This window comes from Pleurodeles waltl, chromosome 8, assembly GCF_031143425.1.
Source record: "Pleurodeles waltl isolate 20211129_DDA chromosome 8, aPleWal1.hap1.20221129, whole genome shotgun sequence".
Taxonomy (NCBI): domain Eukaryota; kingdom Metazoa; phylum Chordata; class Amphibia; order Caudata; family Salamandridae; genus Pleurodeles; species Pleurodeles waltl.
Window position 1 is genome coordinate 1141399270 of NC_090447.1, and position 16507 is coordinate 1141415776.

At 43.0% G+C, this 16507-nt stretch overlaps 1 protein-coding gene across 3 annotated transcripts in view; it reads left to right on the top strand.

Moving 5' to 3' along the window:
• The window catches only part of RCBTB1 (RCC1 and BTB domain containing protein 1), a 330491-nt gene that overhangs the window by 114974 nt on the left and 199010 nt on the right, over nucleotides 1–16507 (top strand). For all 3 annotated transcript variants that reach the window (XM_069205364.1, XM_069205366.1, XM_069205365.1), the window contains exon 8: nucleotides 11121–11311. In XM_069205364.1, coding sequence (XP_069061465.1) covers nucleotides 11121–11311 — 191 coding nt within the window. The remainder of the gene's footprint in view (nucleotides 1–11120; nucleotides 11312–16507) is intronic.

Below are 16507 nucleotides of genomic sequence, written 5' to 3' on the forward strand. Positions count from 1 at the left end.
TATGTTTTAAATTATATTTTAATTATTAACCCTGTTGCTTTTGGCGATTGAATTAGTTCTGACTGACCTTTCAGCGCATATACCTTTTTTCGTTTCCATTAACATTTTTGTGCAACAATCTTCGGGAGGGGCCTGTTCTGTTGGAAGATGACACAAAGAGAGGGCTGCCACTAGACCTACCATGTGACTTAAGAGTAAATGGGGTACCGTAGTATTCATCACTCCCAAGACTGCTACGTAAATGATGCACGTTATGTCTGTCTGGCCCAGTGACTCGAGAGCTAGAAGCTTCTTTTATTTAGCCAGCCAGGGTATGTGTGCATTTAAATAACCTTTGGTGCAGCCTTGTCGTAAGAGGCCTGCATTTCGAATGCATGCTAAATGTAGCATCACTCACTGAAATCAACCATCTCTATCAACAAAGGTAGCGATGCCCCCGCTAATGTTGTGTTAGAATAAAGTCCTTCAGTTTCAATATGAGGAGATCCAACTCACTTATTTACCACTTTACAATCCTGAGACCTTTGTCATGGTCCATATGAAGCCTTATGCATCCTCGTTTGACTTTGGGGCCATTGAGGCATGAATTTGCACTCTCAATTGTATAGCTGTGGCTTTCAGGTAGGTTTGGAAGTCTTCCCCTTGAAAAAGGGAACAATGCTTCCTTTACTGTCTGTAATACCAGCGTCCGCTGGGGTCCTTTCCAGCGTTTGTATCACCACATCAGTGGATATGGTACTCATTTTCTCAACCCCGTGGAAAAGAGAATGTTCAGCAACCACCAGCAATTGTCCGGTATCCAGGGTGGTACAAAAATCAAAATTTATCTTTTCTATGGTATCTTTCTAATTTCTTTGGAAATTATGTGGGTTACCTGGAGATATTTGACCTTCCTTTCTGGCCACTACTCCTTGGAAGCTTCCATTTTGTATACGTGTGAAGTGGTCTTCATCCGTCCCTGATATCCTACATGTACTAATTGGACAGTGCGGAAGGCAAATTATTGTAGTATAAGTATGTGGAACCGAGTAAGTGCCAGCCTTCATCTAATACTGCCAATTCCTTTCCAGCCATTATGATTATTAATGTTTTCCTACTGGTTTTGGGGGTTCAATCATCTTTTCTTCCAAAATATTCTTCCACCGAATCTCCAGATCAGCTCGAATTAGGACTAAAGAAAAAACTACTATAAGGGTAGCTTGAGTGGTTTCTTCTATCTTGAATATTGATGGCCCTTGTGGAGGCTGAATAATCATACATGTATATTCACGATGTGGCATGGATGGGGGTCTGCTGGGTTGTCTAACCAGGAGTTTATACCTCTAGAGCTGTAGAGACCATTTCTTTCAATTACAGGGTGTTGGTGCTTTTGTGAACTCAAAGCAGGCATTATGTGTGCTGTTAGTGGCAGTTGATCCTGTTGGCCAGTTTTTTAAAACCCAGCTCTGTCTACCTGGGCTGGCATCCGTGTCCAGCTTGATAGTGTGGCTAGATGGAGCATAATATGTGGCAGGGAATGCTTTTCGTGGCCATTGTTCTATTTCCATTCTATCCCTGGCTTTAGACCCCTCAGAAATTCTGTTAGGGGCAGCATTACATTTGAACCTACTTTAAGAGGTTACCATGGCCCAGACGTTCCACCTTGTGATGTACTTTGGGGAGAAGCTGCTGATTTGAAATGTGAATTCTCATGGTGTAGGTCATGAATCCACATGCGGAAAAGATGTATGTGAATAATTAAAGCTATGACTTCACAAATTCACACTTACAACTGAATGGAGTGATGCCACATTCATGTACCCTGTGCCATGTTGCTTTAAACCACTTATTGTGTTTCTGCTCAGATGATGTGTAGATGAGGATATCATCATTGGCATTTTGGTGTTTGGGGCTCTGCCAGCTTCTCTCTGGTGGCATTGGGAAGACCTCAGTCTCTGATGAAATGGTTTTATGCATCAGGATGCTACATGCACCTATAATTAATAGTGTCTCCTGTTGAGGTTTTGTTTGGAGAACAACGGGCAGCCATTGTATTCTGTCAGAATGCAGACAAATGGGCAGTAATGTCTTATTTGCTTATGAGTCAACTAGGGAATATTTTGTCCACACAAATGCTCACTTGCAAAGACCTCTTTGCCTTTTTTATGGCTATTGGAGGGAACCTGATGGAATTGCCTTTCATTGATATCAGACTTCTCAAGCATCTACAGCTCCCACTTAACATCCTTCCAGATGTGGCAGAGAACGCACCAGAGGCACTGAGCTGCCAACTGCACTCAATTGTCCTGTAAGCGTCCACTTATTTATCATGCACCATGTGTCCATGAACAATGATCCAAGCTGTTTTAGGATTTCTCTGTGGTACTCATTCTGAAATGACACCTCAACTTTAATTGTGCTCTATGACTAAAAGCTTTGATGGTATTGGTCATGCGTCTGTGACTAAAACCTTTGCTGATAAATTTACCTTGCTCTGCATTGTTGCTCACGGAGACATTGGTGTTAAAGCTTTATATGAAAAGATCATTGTCCTGGTGTTGCTCAGGCTTGTTGGAGGCTTAAGTTAGTGGAGTTGTCCCCCAAGTATGATGTTTACAGTCAGATTAGAGTCTGAGCACCAGTATCTCAAACCTTTGATTTATGACCCTGAACCCAGTATGTGCACTGGGAATTATCTTTCAATTTTCACACCACTTTTCTTATTATTTGGTAGCTCTCTTGACAAACTGAAATGTTTGACTTTCCTCTTGCAGAACATTTCTGCTCTTTTAATGGACAAGTACTAGTCTTCAACATCTTTGCTATTGTCCATCATCTGCTTTTCATGTCTTTGGCCAATATCGTGTCAGCTCTTTCCACAGGTTCCTCTTTAGCAGTGAGATTGGGAAATACTTCCTCTTACAACACAACCTACACTTTAGTTTGCTTCAGTGATCACTCCAGCTCCAAGATGTTCATGTGAAAACATGCTTGGGTCATAAATAAAATTGCTGTGTTGAAGACCTATGAATCATATACACCATTGTCTCTTCCAGAGAGTCTGTAATGCCACATGTTTACCCTCTTTGTCAAGCAAGTATAGAAGGCATCAGTAGACTACCCTTGATCTTTCTGGCCTTAAAGTAGTTGAGCCATTTGTAATTGGCTTTCACCCGAGGGTTAACATGTGTGGTTGGTGCGGTTACTGCTTATGTAGGGTGATCAGAGGTCCCACATGTCCCTTTACAGTCACAGTTTTTGATGGTTTATTCCAACGTTCTGACACTTTTGACAATTTTAAAAACATGTTCTGGTTTTTAGGAAGAAAGTTAAGAGATCCTCCATGGCAGCATTGAAATGTTAACGATTTTCTAATTTCCACAGGTGAAAAGTAATTGTGGTTCAGGCAGTGCAGGAAGAGGTAACTTTGAGCCTCCGTTTCTGCGGCCAGTGCATGGAGAAGTGTGACTCGGGAACAGAGAGGAAATAATCATGCTATTTTGACATAGACAATGTTTTGTAAATGAAGAGTGCAAAAGTACAAGTGCATACTTCTTTCAGAAAAAGTTTGTGCCGAGTACAATTATACAGGGTACAGTAGGTTCACAGTCCTTTACTTACTGAGGTACCAAGTGTACCAAACCTTCTATGTGAAAATAACTTAAATCTATCTACTACGGTACATATGTAAAAGTACCAGAGACTAGTCTCTTAAGATCATTTTGAACTGCAGTATTCAGTCAGAACAGTTTTGACAGTGTTTGCAAGCCCTTATAACCACCCAAAGCCACATCATGCAGGGCCTTTGGCCGTGCGCAGCACAGGTTGGCCACAGGGCCTGCCCCTGGCACTGAATCTGTGAGTGGGTGTGTGAGTGTCTGAGTGGGTCTGAAAGTGTGTGTGTCAGTCTGTGAGTAGGTCTCAGTGGATGTGTAAATGAGCGCCTGAGTGCATGTATAAGTGAATAAATTAGTGTATGAATAAATCTATGGTTTTTCTTTCAATTCTTCTCATATTTGCGAATATTTTGTGACTAAATTGCAAAGTTCGCGGAACTTTGCAAATACTGCATGGCAACTAAAAATTATTTTATACCCATAATTTACCCCTAAAACACACCTAGATCACTTCCTGGGGTCAGGGTACCTTCACCCTGACCCCTTATGCCACTTTCAGTTTAGAATTTCACCCCTGGGGACCGTGTCCCGTGAAATAAAATGGCGAGTGCGACTTTCTAGCCAGGTTGTGGTCAGCCAAGTACAGCGCGTCTTTTCACACACGTATTTGCAAACATGTGCAAATTTTCGCAAATTATTCACGGCCAGTGATATACAAATTAATTTTTCCCTTCTATATCTCCAAAACCTCTGAACAAATTTACTCTAAATAAACAAAAGATCAATCTGCATACCGAAAGCTAGCGTTCTTCCAAATTTGGTGTAATTCTGTCAAGTGGTTCAGGCTGTAGACCTGTCTAAAGGTCCTTTGGGAATTAACATGGGAAACACAACTTTTTTCACGCATGCCCCCCCCACTCCCTCTTTTTCTCAGTTCCCACTTGAGGGATCACCCATACACTCTCCGTGCCTAACAAGAATCATTGCTACACTTTTTAAAAAACATTTTGTGAAGATCCATCAAACGGCTCCAAAGATATAAACAAGTCAAAAAATGCTTTTTCTATGGAAACATTGTCCTTACTATAACTACCTACTGGTGACTGCCTGATATAAAAAATTTCATAATGTCCTCTTTTCCTTTAGACCTACTTCAGTACCTGGCCAGGTTTTTGCTTTTCAAAATCTGGTCACCCTATGTTTACATGACAATCCTCAAGTGCAGCACCCATGGCAAGAGTAAGGAACACTTTGCCTGCAGTGCATATATATATACCAGGTATTTGTTATTTTGTTTATAAATTTTTAAAATGCAATTTCTTTCCTCTCAGATGTTATGCTGCTTGGAATCTGGGAGTAGTAAAGAGCCAAACAGTGAATCAGGATTAACAGAAAAACTCAATCTTCAGAGCATAGCCGAACTTAAAATAGTCCCTGAAGCGCAGGCGTTTAGCAGAAGGACTAACAACACGAAAAGCCTTTCCTGAGATGCCTCACACAGACCTAAGAAGTATTGCTAGGCTGAATCATACTGGCCCAGTCCCATACCAGGTACGGTGGACAGAGCTGAGTGCTTGAAATGAATTCCTTATTTTGCAGTCAACAAGCACAAGAAATGGCTGCATGCAGACACCTGGTCACATTTGCACAGCAGTCACACTGCTGTATTGTGGATTCTTTTCAGTCTAGAGACCAAATGTTCAGGTAGTTTAAGAGACGGAGCATTGCCATAAGCATGGTGTAAGAAAATATTTGCTCCAAACACCATTCCGTGCGTTTCCTTCAGGATGAAAGGTTAAATCGTCCCTAGAAGCAAGAGTTTGAAAAAGCATGCAGTCAATGTGTGGCTATCGTGTATGTACAGCAAGTCCATTGCGGCCTGGCGTTATGAACGAGAGCATAAATGTGCTTCAGTTTAACTCCCTTCTATGCCTTATTACACTTTGGTTGAGGAAATTACATAGTACCTTCAAAATGGCTCCACTACTACTTCAAAAATGCACTGGGACTAAGACAGGTGATTACCTTCACCTGCTGTGCCTGAGGGTTTGAAGCTCCATATCCAGTCCTCATCTGGCAGGCTTTTGTCCCTCCTGTAATTCAGGAAAGAGCTATCGACTGTCCTCTTCAAGCAACATCTAATAGCTGTGTAATTTCAGGACCACTGCTCCATTCTAAAAGATGAGCTTCCATACCCCCTTTTTCACATATGCTTCTCAATTCTAGTGTTACACTGCACTTAGACATTGAGGAGACATGCAAAATGGTGATTGTCTTCATCTGTAATACTTCATTTTCCTGCATTCCTTGAAAGTGGGTTATTGAAATAATTATTTCTAACAAACGTATAGACTTTAATAGAATAAAATTTTCATGAAACAAATAATGGTCAGGTAATGCGGTTAGAAATTAATGTAAAATTGTTTCCTTAAATTAAAACTTTTTATTATTGGATATGTTTTTGTTGCCATCGTATCTTGAGTCATGGTACCAAGGGTGGGGCGGCGCTTAGGCAGTTGTATCCCGGGTTTCCTGTGGAACCGGTAGCATTGAGAGGTCTTCAGACATTGCTCACCAGTGATGCTCGCAAACACTTGATCACAAGATTATATAATGCATCTTGATATCCCAGACGCCCACTACGATCTGATGCCCTTGACAGATGGAATGCTGTGCTTGAGGGGCACCTTAGCGTAGAAGATTGGGGGTTTTACTGTGCGTTAACTAGTATGCGTACATCAAATGGTAATCTCAGAATTATACATTTTAAATATTTGTGTCAAATGAATTATACACCTGTGCAGATTTGGCCTTCGTGTGTAAGCAAGATGCATTAGATGTAGGGCACCTTCTTCAGACTTCATACACCTGGCATGGGACTGCCCTCTGGTATATCAACATTGGGATCAAGTGACACAAACACGAACTGAGGTACTATTGGAGAGGGTGGCCTATAAATCGTAGAAGGCTGCAGTCACACTGCTTCTAACCAAAAGGAGAGTTTCATTATGCTGTAGGAAAAAGATGTCACACAATCATCATCATTGGTTGCGGGATGTTGCGTACTGCCATGATCAGTTTGAAACGTATACAGAGGAAATGGCCTCCGCCCAAAGGATATTTGGTCTCCTTTTATTGCTTATTATCAGTATCAGATGAGACATAAAATACTTATGTAATTGATGCGATGGTTGTGGGTCTGATTTATACTGTATGATATGCCTATGATTCTGACTTACTGATAAGGTATTCACTGTCGTAACAATTGATAAAAGACAGCACTGTTTGTTGTTTTGATCTGTTTTTGAAATGCATAATTAAAATATTTATATGGTACCATGGATGGCAAGTGTTAAAGAGGAAAAGAGTTTACGGGAAGAGAGCATGAGATAAATGCATTTCCTTTCCTTCTCCAGTTACTTTGTGGGTCAGGGGTATTGTAACCCAGCAACTAGTGGTAAAGCATGGTAGGCACTGAAGAAACCACACTCTTCTATGATCTTCAGTTTATTGTTTTCAGATCTGACTGTCATTGTTAACCCAGTGAACGTAGTAGATATCAGCTCTTATACATCTCAGCCCTTTCAAGGTACTAGCTAGTCGCAGCTTAGCTTTATAACAAGACATTTAATCACTTTGGGACATAGGTTTTTCAAAATAGTTCAGTGTGCTTGATTACAATCAGTGTTCTCCAGCTGGTAGATGGCAGGACTCTTACCGAGTTTTTTTGTGATCTTTACTTTGTGAATACAGAATCGTGCTGCCCACTACATTCCAGGGTCCAGTAGGGAACAGAATTGATGTTTCTGCACTCAAACCTTCTGGTACATTCTGTTGTCTTGCTAAGTTTGTGCATCTTGTTACATCTTGTAATGGTCATCAAATTTAAACCTGGAAGCAGGAGCATGCACAATGTGCTTCCTGAGTTTACATTTTTATCTCCATTGTGGCTGTTATGATTTTCTCACATACATAATTAATAGAGGCATTCTATTTGATACTCCAAGCCAACAGTGGAGTCAAGGCATATGATTGAAACTCAGATGTGATCACAGAACTAATACAGTTGAACTCCCTGTCCTAAATTATACAGTTTCTTTTCCAAAGATGTTAGTCTCTGTTGTCTAGCATTTTGATCTGGCCTCATTAGGCATTAATGTTAGTTCCACCAAGCCCAGATTGTTGTGAAACTTCCCATTACTTGCCAGAAGTATAGGTTCTCCGTTATTTGTACATATCAAGTCCCTAGGCTGTGTCTCCTGCTATTGATTGTCAGGGCAGAGGAGAATCCGTTTTATAAAAAATATTTTGCTGAAGCAGCTCTCTTTTTCACTTTTGTGCCTGGCCATGTGCCCCTTGCTACCGCTCTTGTGCTGTGCCCGTTATGCACAAGTGGGCGCTATCCTCACCTCACAGAAGAACTGTGGTATCCACTAGGAGAAAGTGGCAGGCTAATGTCCCACAGAAAAAGCTGCATAAGTCTAGGTGCCGCTTTCTAGGAGTGCTTCAAATGTTGCATCACTTAGCCAGGTACCAAGAACGTGTTTAACTTATGCATGACCGATACCTGTTTCGATCTTTAGTGTGTCCTTAGGCAGATGGAAATTCAAAAGGAAGGGAGGTGTGCTGGTGTGAGGCACAATAATCTCAATTCAAATCATTTCAGCGCCACCTGTCCATCTAGGCAACTTCCTCACTCCTCTATACCCCCAACCACTGTTGCCCATTCAGCAGCAGGTCTCAGTGACCTCCCGCTGTCGTCTGGCACACAATAATGTCCAGGGCCTTGTACCCTGACCACCTGAGGCCCCAGACTCAATGTCCTTAAAAGATTACCATCACCATCTTATCGCTGATAAGCAGTAGGAAGATCACAGCTTTGTTTTAGAGTCCTCTGATCTAGGCCATCAGAACTTCATCCCAGTGTAATATGAGATTAAAATGTCACCAACTCATAAAGTCGGGACATGTCTAGAAAATGGGCAGAAGGTTGAGATGGACACACTCCGAGAGTGTTTTCTCCTCTGTTCTGAAAATAAGTGCAGAACTGGCAGCCCTGGTGTACCTGCAGCTGCTGAATCTCCTTTATCTCTTGTCACACTAGTGTGAGGAGTTCAGCTTCCCTTGATTCCTCTGTCAAAATATATCTGGGGCAGTGTTGTTTGATGGTGCTAGAGGGCCAGTCTTCTGTTCACTCTTTTTTGGCTCCAAATACGCAGCCTTCATCAAGATCAAGTATGGCTAGGGACAGCTCTTGGGTCATCTTAAGGTGCCAGTATATTTACGTGATCTGGAGCTTAAGTCAGTGTATCCTGCTGCCAAGTCCTTTCAGCCTCCATCCACAGAAGAAAGTCCTGGTTCTGATAAATAAGATAACAATATCTCTTACACTCTCTCTCCTAGTTACCACCATGGGGAAACTGGGCTCTGTTGCAAGGAGTTTGGCTGCTGCTGACTCATGGCATGTCTTTCATGAGTTTCCACTCAACAAAACCATGCTGCCTTCTCGATCTCACAGTTTGAGTAGATCCGTTTACATCCACACAGAACTGTAAATGCATGATTTATGCAGGTATGGCCTTGTTTTGGAAGATGCTATTCTGTTTAAGTAGAAGGCTCTAACCCTGCACACTTTCTAATATCTTCCTCTACCTAAGTACGATTCTGGAAAAGCTTGTAGGTAGTCATCTACATACCATATTGATTATCATCAATTACTGTAGTTCTGTCACTAGGGCTTACATGCCTTTATAAATCAAGAAGCCAGCCTTTCTTGACACTGCTAACCATTTCAGCCGAACTGTGGATGAAGACAACTCTGCTGTGCTGATTTTGTTGAATTAGCATGAGTGTCTGGTGTGGCTAACCTCACAACCCTGATAGATATGCTTGTTTCAGCTGCAGCTGTTAAAGACATGTCTGTAAATGTATTCAAGTAGTTTTTTTACAAAAATGTATGCATCGGTCAACATGGGCCCGTTCCAGTGGCCTCATTTACTGTGTGGTCTATCTGGTACCTTTTCTGAACATCTTACTGTGTAAAGATCCCTGGATCTTTATGGAATCAAGGATGAAAGCACACACACTGGTTACAAATAAACAGGGGAATAAGGTAGCTACACCTAGTACATACGTAGCACTAACTAAATAATCTTAGCCAAAACATCTTTCTGTCCCCTTTGTTGAGTCAAATAATTGCTTCTTCACACAATACCAATACCTTGGTGAGAGTCCTAGATTGTCTGCTCTGAAAGCAAGCTTAAATTAGAAAGGTCACTAAAAGGATTTTCATTTTTTGTTCAGTGAAGATTATCTGTCTCATCCAAATGTCTTAAACAGCTGTGATTGGCAGAGCACTGTTCCATTGCAGGCTGGAGTTTGCTAACTGTTTGCCCTATAATATGTCCATACAGCTTGCCCCGAAACTACATTGACAGAAGTTGGGGATCGTTTTCAAATTTAAGTGTCACTAGACCTTTCAAACCCTTCTGTGTATGACTCAGCACCGAGAAATGGAAATTATCTTCATATTTAATAGTCCAAAATTCAAGGTCTACCACAGCCCACCTTCCTATTCAGCAACAAGGGATCCACCTGTGGGAAGAAGAGGTTGTTATGGAATAACTTACCCCTAGCTATAGACACCATAGCAAGATTCATTCTGAGCAGCTCCGAGAGATCCTCTCTTAATTCCCTCTTCATGTAGGTGAATGTTTTATGAAGGTTAGATGTGATCTGATCTCCTGTACAAAAGAGGACTATTGCTGGTTGTCCATACACGGATGAATTATGCCTCCAGTTTTCTTTTCTTAGGTTCTTTTGTGAGTTATTTTTGCTTGCAGAGATATATTCCGTCAAGCTCAATTTCCTCAAAATGATAGAACATTTATTTTCCTCAGTTGCTCTGTTTCCTTATGGTCATTGGGCTTGGTCCTGGAGTTTATGCTAAAGCATCCGTCTGAGCTCTTTGAGCACTGTTCACATTTAGAACTGTTAATTGTAACTAATGTGCCAATCTGTTTGGTGAGAATAGTGCTTTCTCCACTGATTCTCTGTATAGCGTATTCAAAGCGCTACTACACCAGTGTATAAACTCAAGTGATCCAAGACACTTTTAGAACTTCATTACTTTAAGATCATGTCATCTATATCAAATTGTAGTATCTCATACAGAGCAAACACTTTTGTAATCTAGTTTGATAGGTATTTGTTTGCCTGACAAAATCACGTTAATCGTGATGCAGATTGACATTATGCTGAACTTATCTTTTGACTCTGGGAAGTTAAACAAATTGGCTTTCAGTTATGTCCGTTTGCATACCAAGAACATCATTTGTGCCTTAAATCCAGTCTAAAACATATTGGAAAATGGCTTCAGGGGCCAGATTATGTTCAGATAAATAAGGGGGTTGTGTCTTTTCTGCCGCAAGTTACAACTGATGTTTTTTCTCATGTCATGTCATATTCACATTGTTTTATATTTGCTTTAGGTAAGTGATGCAGTGTCTGTTTTGCCTTTCCTAGGGTCGTAGAGATTGCAGCTTGCCACTCTGCTCACACTTCTGCAGCTAAGACCCAGAGTGGCCAAGTATACATGTGGGGTCAGTGCCGGGGCCAGTCGGTCATTCTTCCGCATCTCACCCATTTCACCTGCACAGATGACGTATTTGCCTGCTTTGCCACCCCTGCTGTCATGTGGCGTCTTCTTTCTGTAGGTGAGACTGCATTTTACGAATCAACTTACTTTATTTTTTAGAGCACATCAAGCCTTTTTGCAATAGTTTACACATTGCAGGAACAAGATGATACATAGCATAATGAATAGGGTGCTTCATCAAATTTTATGTTGTGAATTGCATTTCTTTTTTAATTTCATTATTCAGGTTTTGTCAAATATAACATTACATTTGTGATTATATAAGACTGACATTTTGCATCAACAAAAAAACAACAGTTGTGCAGTTGATCAGATCCTACTTAAAGGAAGGAAACAGGTGTTCACTATGGGTGTATGTGTGCATTCCCTTGTATGGGGAGTTGGGTAAGCGGGTAGAGGATCCCAACAATGATTCATGGAGTATGCAGGTGATCAGGGTACCTCTAGGCAGTTGCCCACTCTTGCTCATGTATAAATTCTGCAGTCCATCTGGTTCTGGTTAAACTACACACTGTCTCATGTTGTGCTAGGTTGAGTCTCCATTACGAGTGGGGCCCTGAGAGGGTTCCCCAGAAAGGTCGATAGGTAGTGGAGTCCCGTTTCTGCTCTGACCCTCATACCACATCTGCGGAACCGGGCCCCTGTCGCTCTCCGTGCCTGCTTCCTCGACTTCTACACATTCCACCATATCTACCCAAATATTGAGATCTTTTTCAGCATGTTTGTCAATACAGACAATTCGAAGGCGGCATTCCTGGGCCACACTCCTTTCCATCAAGTCATTCTCCCATCTTGTCATTGTTGGTGGTAGTGGGTTAGCCCAGTGAATTGAAATGCGTCGTCTGGCAAGCAATAGTGCCAATTGTGCTTATCTGTATCACATCTTGCTGTCTTCCTTGAGGTGGTATCAGCAGTCTCATTAGGCAGTGTGTCATTGCCTGTTCTATCGATATACTCGTCACCCTCCGCAGTTCCCATATTGCAGCCTCCCAGAAGGGTCTTGTAGGAAAATGCCCCCAATTGCAGGTAACACACCCACTTTTTGCCTGATATTGATGCTGACTTGGCTTGAGAGTGTGATGGGATCCTGCTAACCAGGCCCCAGCACCAGTGTTCTTTCACTACAAAAGTACCATTGTTTCCACAGTTGGCACACATCTGGCATAGAGATAAGTCCCTTGTAAAAGGTACCAGAGGTACCAAGGGCCCTGTGACCAAGGAAGGTCTCTAAGGATTGCAGAATGTGAAGTGCCATTCTAAGCGACCCCTCACCTATCACATGCACACTGCCATTGCAGATTGCCATTTTCTCCCCCCCAACACACACAAAGTCGACATGACATCCCCCTCGGGGTACCACGCATATAAAACACTGCCTGTGGCATAGTTAAGTCAACCCCTCTAGCAGGCCTTAAAGCCCTAAGGCAGGGTGCACTATACAACAGTTGAGGGCATAGCTGCATGAGCAATATGTCCCTACAGTAGTTAAGTCCATTCTTAGACATTGTAAGTACAGTGTGTGGTCTGGGAGTTTGTCAAAATTAATGCCACAGTTCCATGATGGCTACACTGAATACTGGGATGTTTGGTGTCAAACTTCTCAGAATAATAAACCCACACTGATGCCAGTGTTGGGTTTATTAAAAAATGCACTGAGAGGGCATCTTAGAGATGCCCCCTGTATTTTACACAATCCTTCAGTGCAGGACTGACTGGTCTGTGCCAGCCTGCCACTGAGAGACACGTTTCTGACCACCTGGGATGAGAGCATTTGTGCTCTCTGGGCCAGAAACAAAGCCTGCACTGGGTGGAGGTGCTTCACATTGCTCCACTACAGGAACTGTAAAACCTAGCAGTGAGCCTCAAAGGCTCAGGCTTTGTGTTACAATGCAGTGACAATGCACCAGGGCACTCCAGCTAGTGGAGATGCCCAGCCCCCGGACAAAGCCCCCACTTTTGGCGGCAAGTCTAGAGGGATAATTAGGAAAAACAAGGAGGAATCACCACCTCAGCCAAGACCACCCCTAAGGTGTCCAGAGCTGAAGTGAAGCCTCTCCTTGCAGAATCCTCCATCTTGGTTTGGAGGATCAGGGCCAATGGGGCTAGGAATGTGCTCCCCTCCCCAAAGAGAGTGAGCACAAGGAGGGTGTAGCCACCCTACGGGACAGTAAAATTGCCCATAAATCTTGAATTTCAGGGCTCCCTAAACCAAGCTAGTCGGATTCCTGATGACCTCACAAGAAGAAGAAGAAGGACTGCTTAGTGTCACAGAGGATCAAGTTCTCCCGTGGACAGCGGCCCTGTCCAAAGAAGAACAGAAGAAGAAACCTCTTCTGAAGGACTCCCACCTCACCCCAGAAGCGTGAGTCCTAACCACTCTGCACCTGACGACCACAACCCGAGTCCAGGTGGCCCAACAGACCAGAGAGGACCCCCAGGTGACAGCGACCAAGTGCCCATCCTGGGTTGACCTCTCCACCCCTCCACAACGACGCCTGCAGAGGGAATCCCGAGGACCCCCCTGACCGCGACTGCCCTGGATGAAGATAACCGACGCCAAAGGACCCTCTGCACCCGGAGCACCCAGGCCTTGGAGAAATCGATGCCCGGTGCAGCAACGATCAACAGGCGGCCCCCTTCCCTGTCTGACCGGTGGTGTATCAGAGACACCACATAACTCCCTCCCTCGGACCTCGCCTGCAGCGCCTGAGTGACCCACCGGGGTTCCCCTCATAGAGTTTCATTGGAAACCTGATGCCCTGTTAGCACCCTGCACCCGGCTGCCACAGTGCCGATGAGGGTGTGGGATTGGGGCCTACATGGGGCCCCTCCGGTGCTCCTCTAATCACCCCTGGTCTGCCCTCCGAGCCGGGGGTACTTACCTGCTGGCTGACCGAATTCCGAGTACCCCCGTCTCCATAGGAGCCCACGTTTAAATTGCTTAACTTTGACCTCTGCACCCGGCTGGCACTGTGTTGCTGGTGGTGGGTGTTTGGGGTTGACTTGAACCCCCAACAGTGGACTACCTATACCCGGAGACTGGAACTGTAAGTCGTGTACTTACCTCTAAAACTGTACTTTATTTTCTTCTCCCAGGAACTATTCTGAAAATGCATGTTTACTTGACTAAAGTGAAACAAAGTTACATTGATATCTATGCCAAGTACTTATCTGCAACAGTATTTAATTCTGAACTGAGTCTTGTGGTTCTAGTAATATAGTAACAAACATATATTTTTCTATATAAAATCCTATTAGTCTGGAGCTAAGTCATTGAGTGTGTGTTTCTTCTATTGCTTGTGTGTGTACAACAAATGCTTAACACTACCCTCTGATAAGCCTAACTACTCAACCACACTACCACAAATAGAGCATTACTATTACCTATTATTGCCTCTGTCAAGCCTCTGGGGAACCCCTGGACTCTGTGTACACTAAATCTCATTTTGATATAGTATATACAGAGCCAGCTTCCTACGGGTCTTATATGTCAGCATGTCCATATAACATGTTCAAAACCGGCGAGAGTCACTTCACTCCGTGTGCACACACCGCTGAGCTCTCCGGGTACACCCTATTACTGACCACTTCCTGCGCCAGTGTTTGGGCATGCTTCCATTCTCCATCTGTGAGGGGGTCTCCAAATTATTATCCCACCCGATACAAGTAGATATTAGATATGTCTGTGTATCTTGCTTTAGGACTGCGTACATCCTGGAGATGATAGCTTTAGGAGTGCCGGGGGTCTAACATTACCTTTAGGGTATGTGATTCCTCAGGCTTGTCAGGGAATGTCGTCCATAATTCCCTGACCGTGCGGGTCATACTAGCGTAGTGTAGGAATTGACCCTGTCCTATTCAGTATAGGGTTTTGGCTTCCTCCATACTCCTGTAATTCCCATTCATATGAAGGTAACCCACCATTTTGCATCCTCCTTCTAGCCCGCAAGTGACATCCATTGCGTCTTTTATATACTCAAACGGCTTTAGCCACCATATAGGGAGCAGTCATGCGTAGGTTGCTTACCTTTATAACGTGGGTAACGATCTGTTCCCAGATGTTGTGAATTGTACTTATCAGTAAGAAATGTTTGTTTTTATGCATCTCACTATGGTCTTTTTATGGCCCTTTGACTATCTTAGTCATTGAGAGACTGACCTGGTAAAAATGTTACCTGGGCACAAATTACAAAGAATGTAATTACTAAAATGTTGTGTCACCTGCTTTGAAGTCATGAAAGCCCTGGCCTGTTGTCAAAATATGTACTGTTTCTTATGAAACTCCTCATCTCCTTGGCTCTTCTAACAGTTAGTTGCACTGAAACTTTTAAGCTTAATGTCTTTCTTTACTGAAAAATATCCCTTTTGTAATTTGTATTTATCTGTGCAAACACCTTTCTAAGTAAGACTTTGTGATGATCCTCATTCCCTTTTCCCTCTGGAAAGTGCATTTTTTGCATTCATAATTTTATTTTATTTAATATATACGTTTTATTGCTTTGTCTTGGTCAGATGTTTTAATTGACATGTCATGTGGAACAATGTGATAGGGTCTTCCCGCCACGATGTTTGCCACCCAGGGAACCTGCTATGAGCTTGCAAGCCAGAAGGCATCCCTACCATGAAATGTGCTGGAAAATGCATCCCCCAATGTGGAAAATGTTGTGCACACAGATTGAGAAATGAGCACAGAGTGATGAAGACTATATTAGAGAAGGTGGCATTTGGGATGTGCTACCATTAACCAGCCTCTCCTTTATTAAGAGCGGTCTATGAAAGAATATCAAATGATTGCGATCAGTCACCAAGGGTGTATTCTGAGCCTTTCTGAACACTCGTAAGGACAGTACATGGTATAATAGATACCTCGCTGCTGACAGTAATTAGTTGACAGACCCTGTTGAATCAGCAGTGAGACGCTGGAGTTGATACAGTGTATATAAAAGAAAGAAAGATGCATCATGCCATGGCTGGAGAAAGAGAAGTGAGTGTAAGGCAAAATAATATGAACAGCCCAAACTCTGTGACCTCTTTTATGGTGCAGTGCTAATTTGAAGTGGTGGAGGGGAGAGGAAATGGAGGCAGTCAGAAGGGAATGGAAATGAGTGAGGTGAGAACTAGCAAAGAGATAAGTAGTGACGGCAGCAAGCGCAGGGACGAGAGAAGAGTCCAAAGCTTTGCGTAACCACCATACCTGGTCCTGCACCATAGAGCTAGAGGGGAAAGATCAAATTGCAATCAGTGATGGACAATG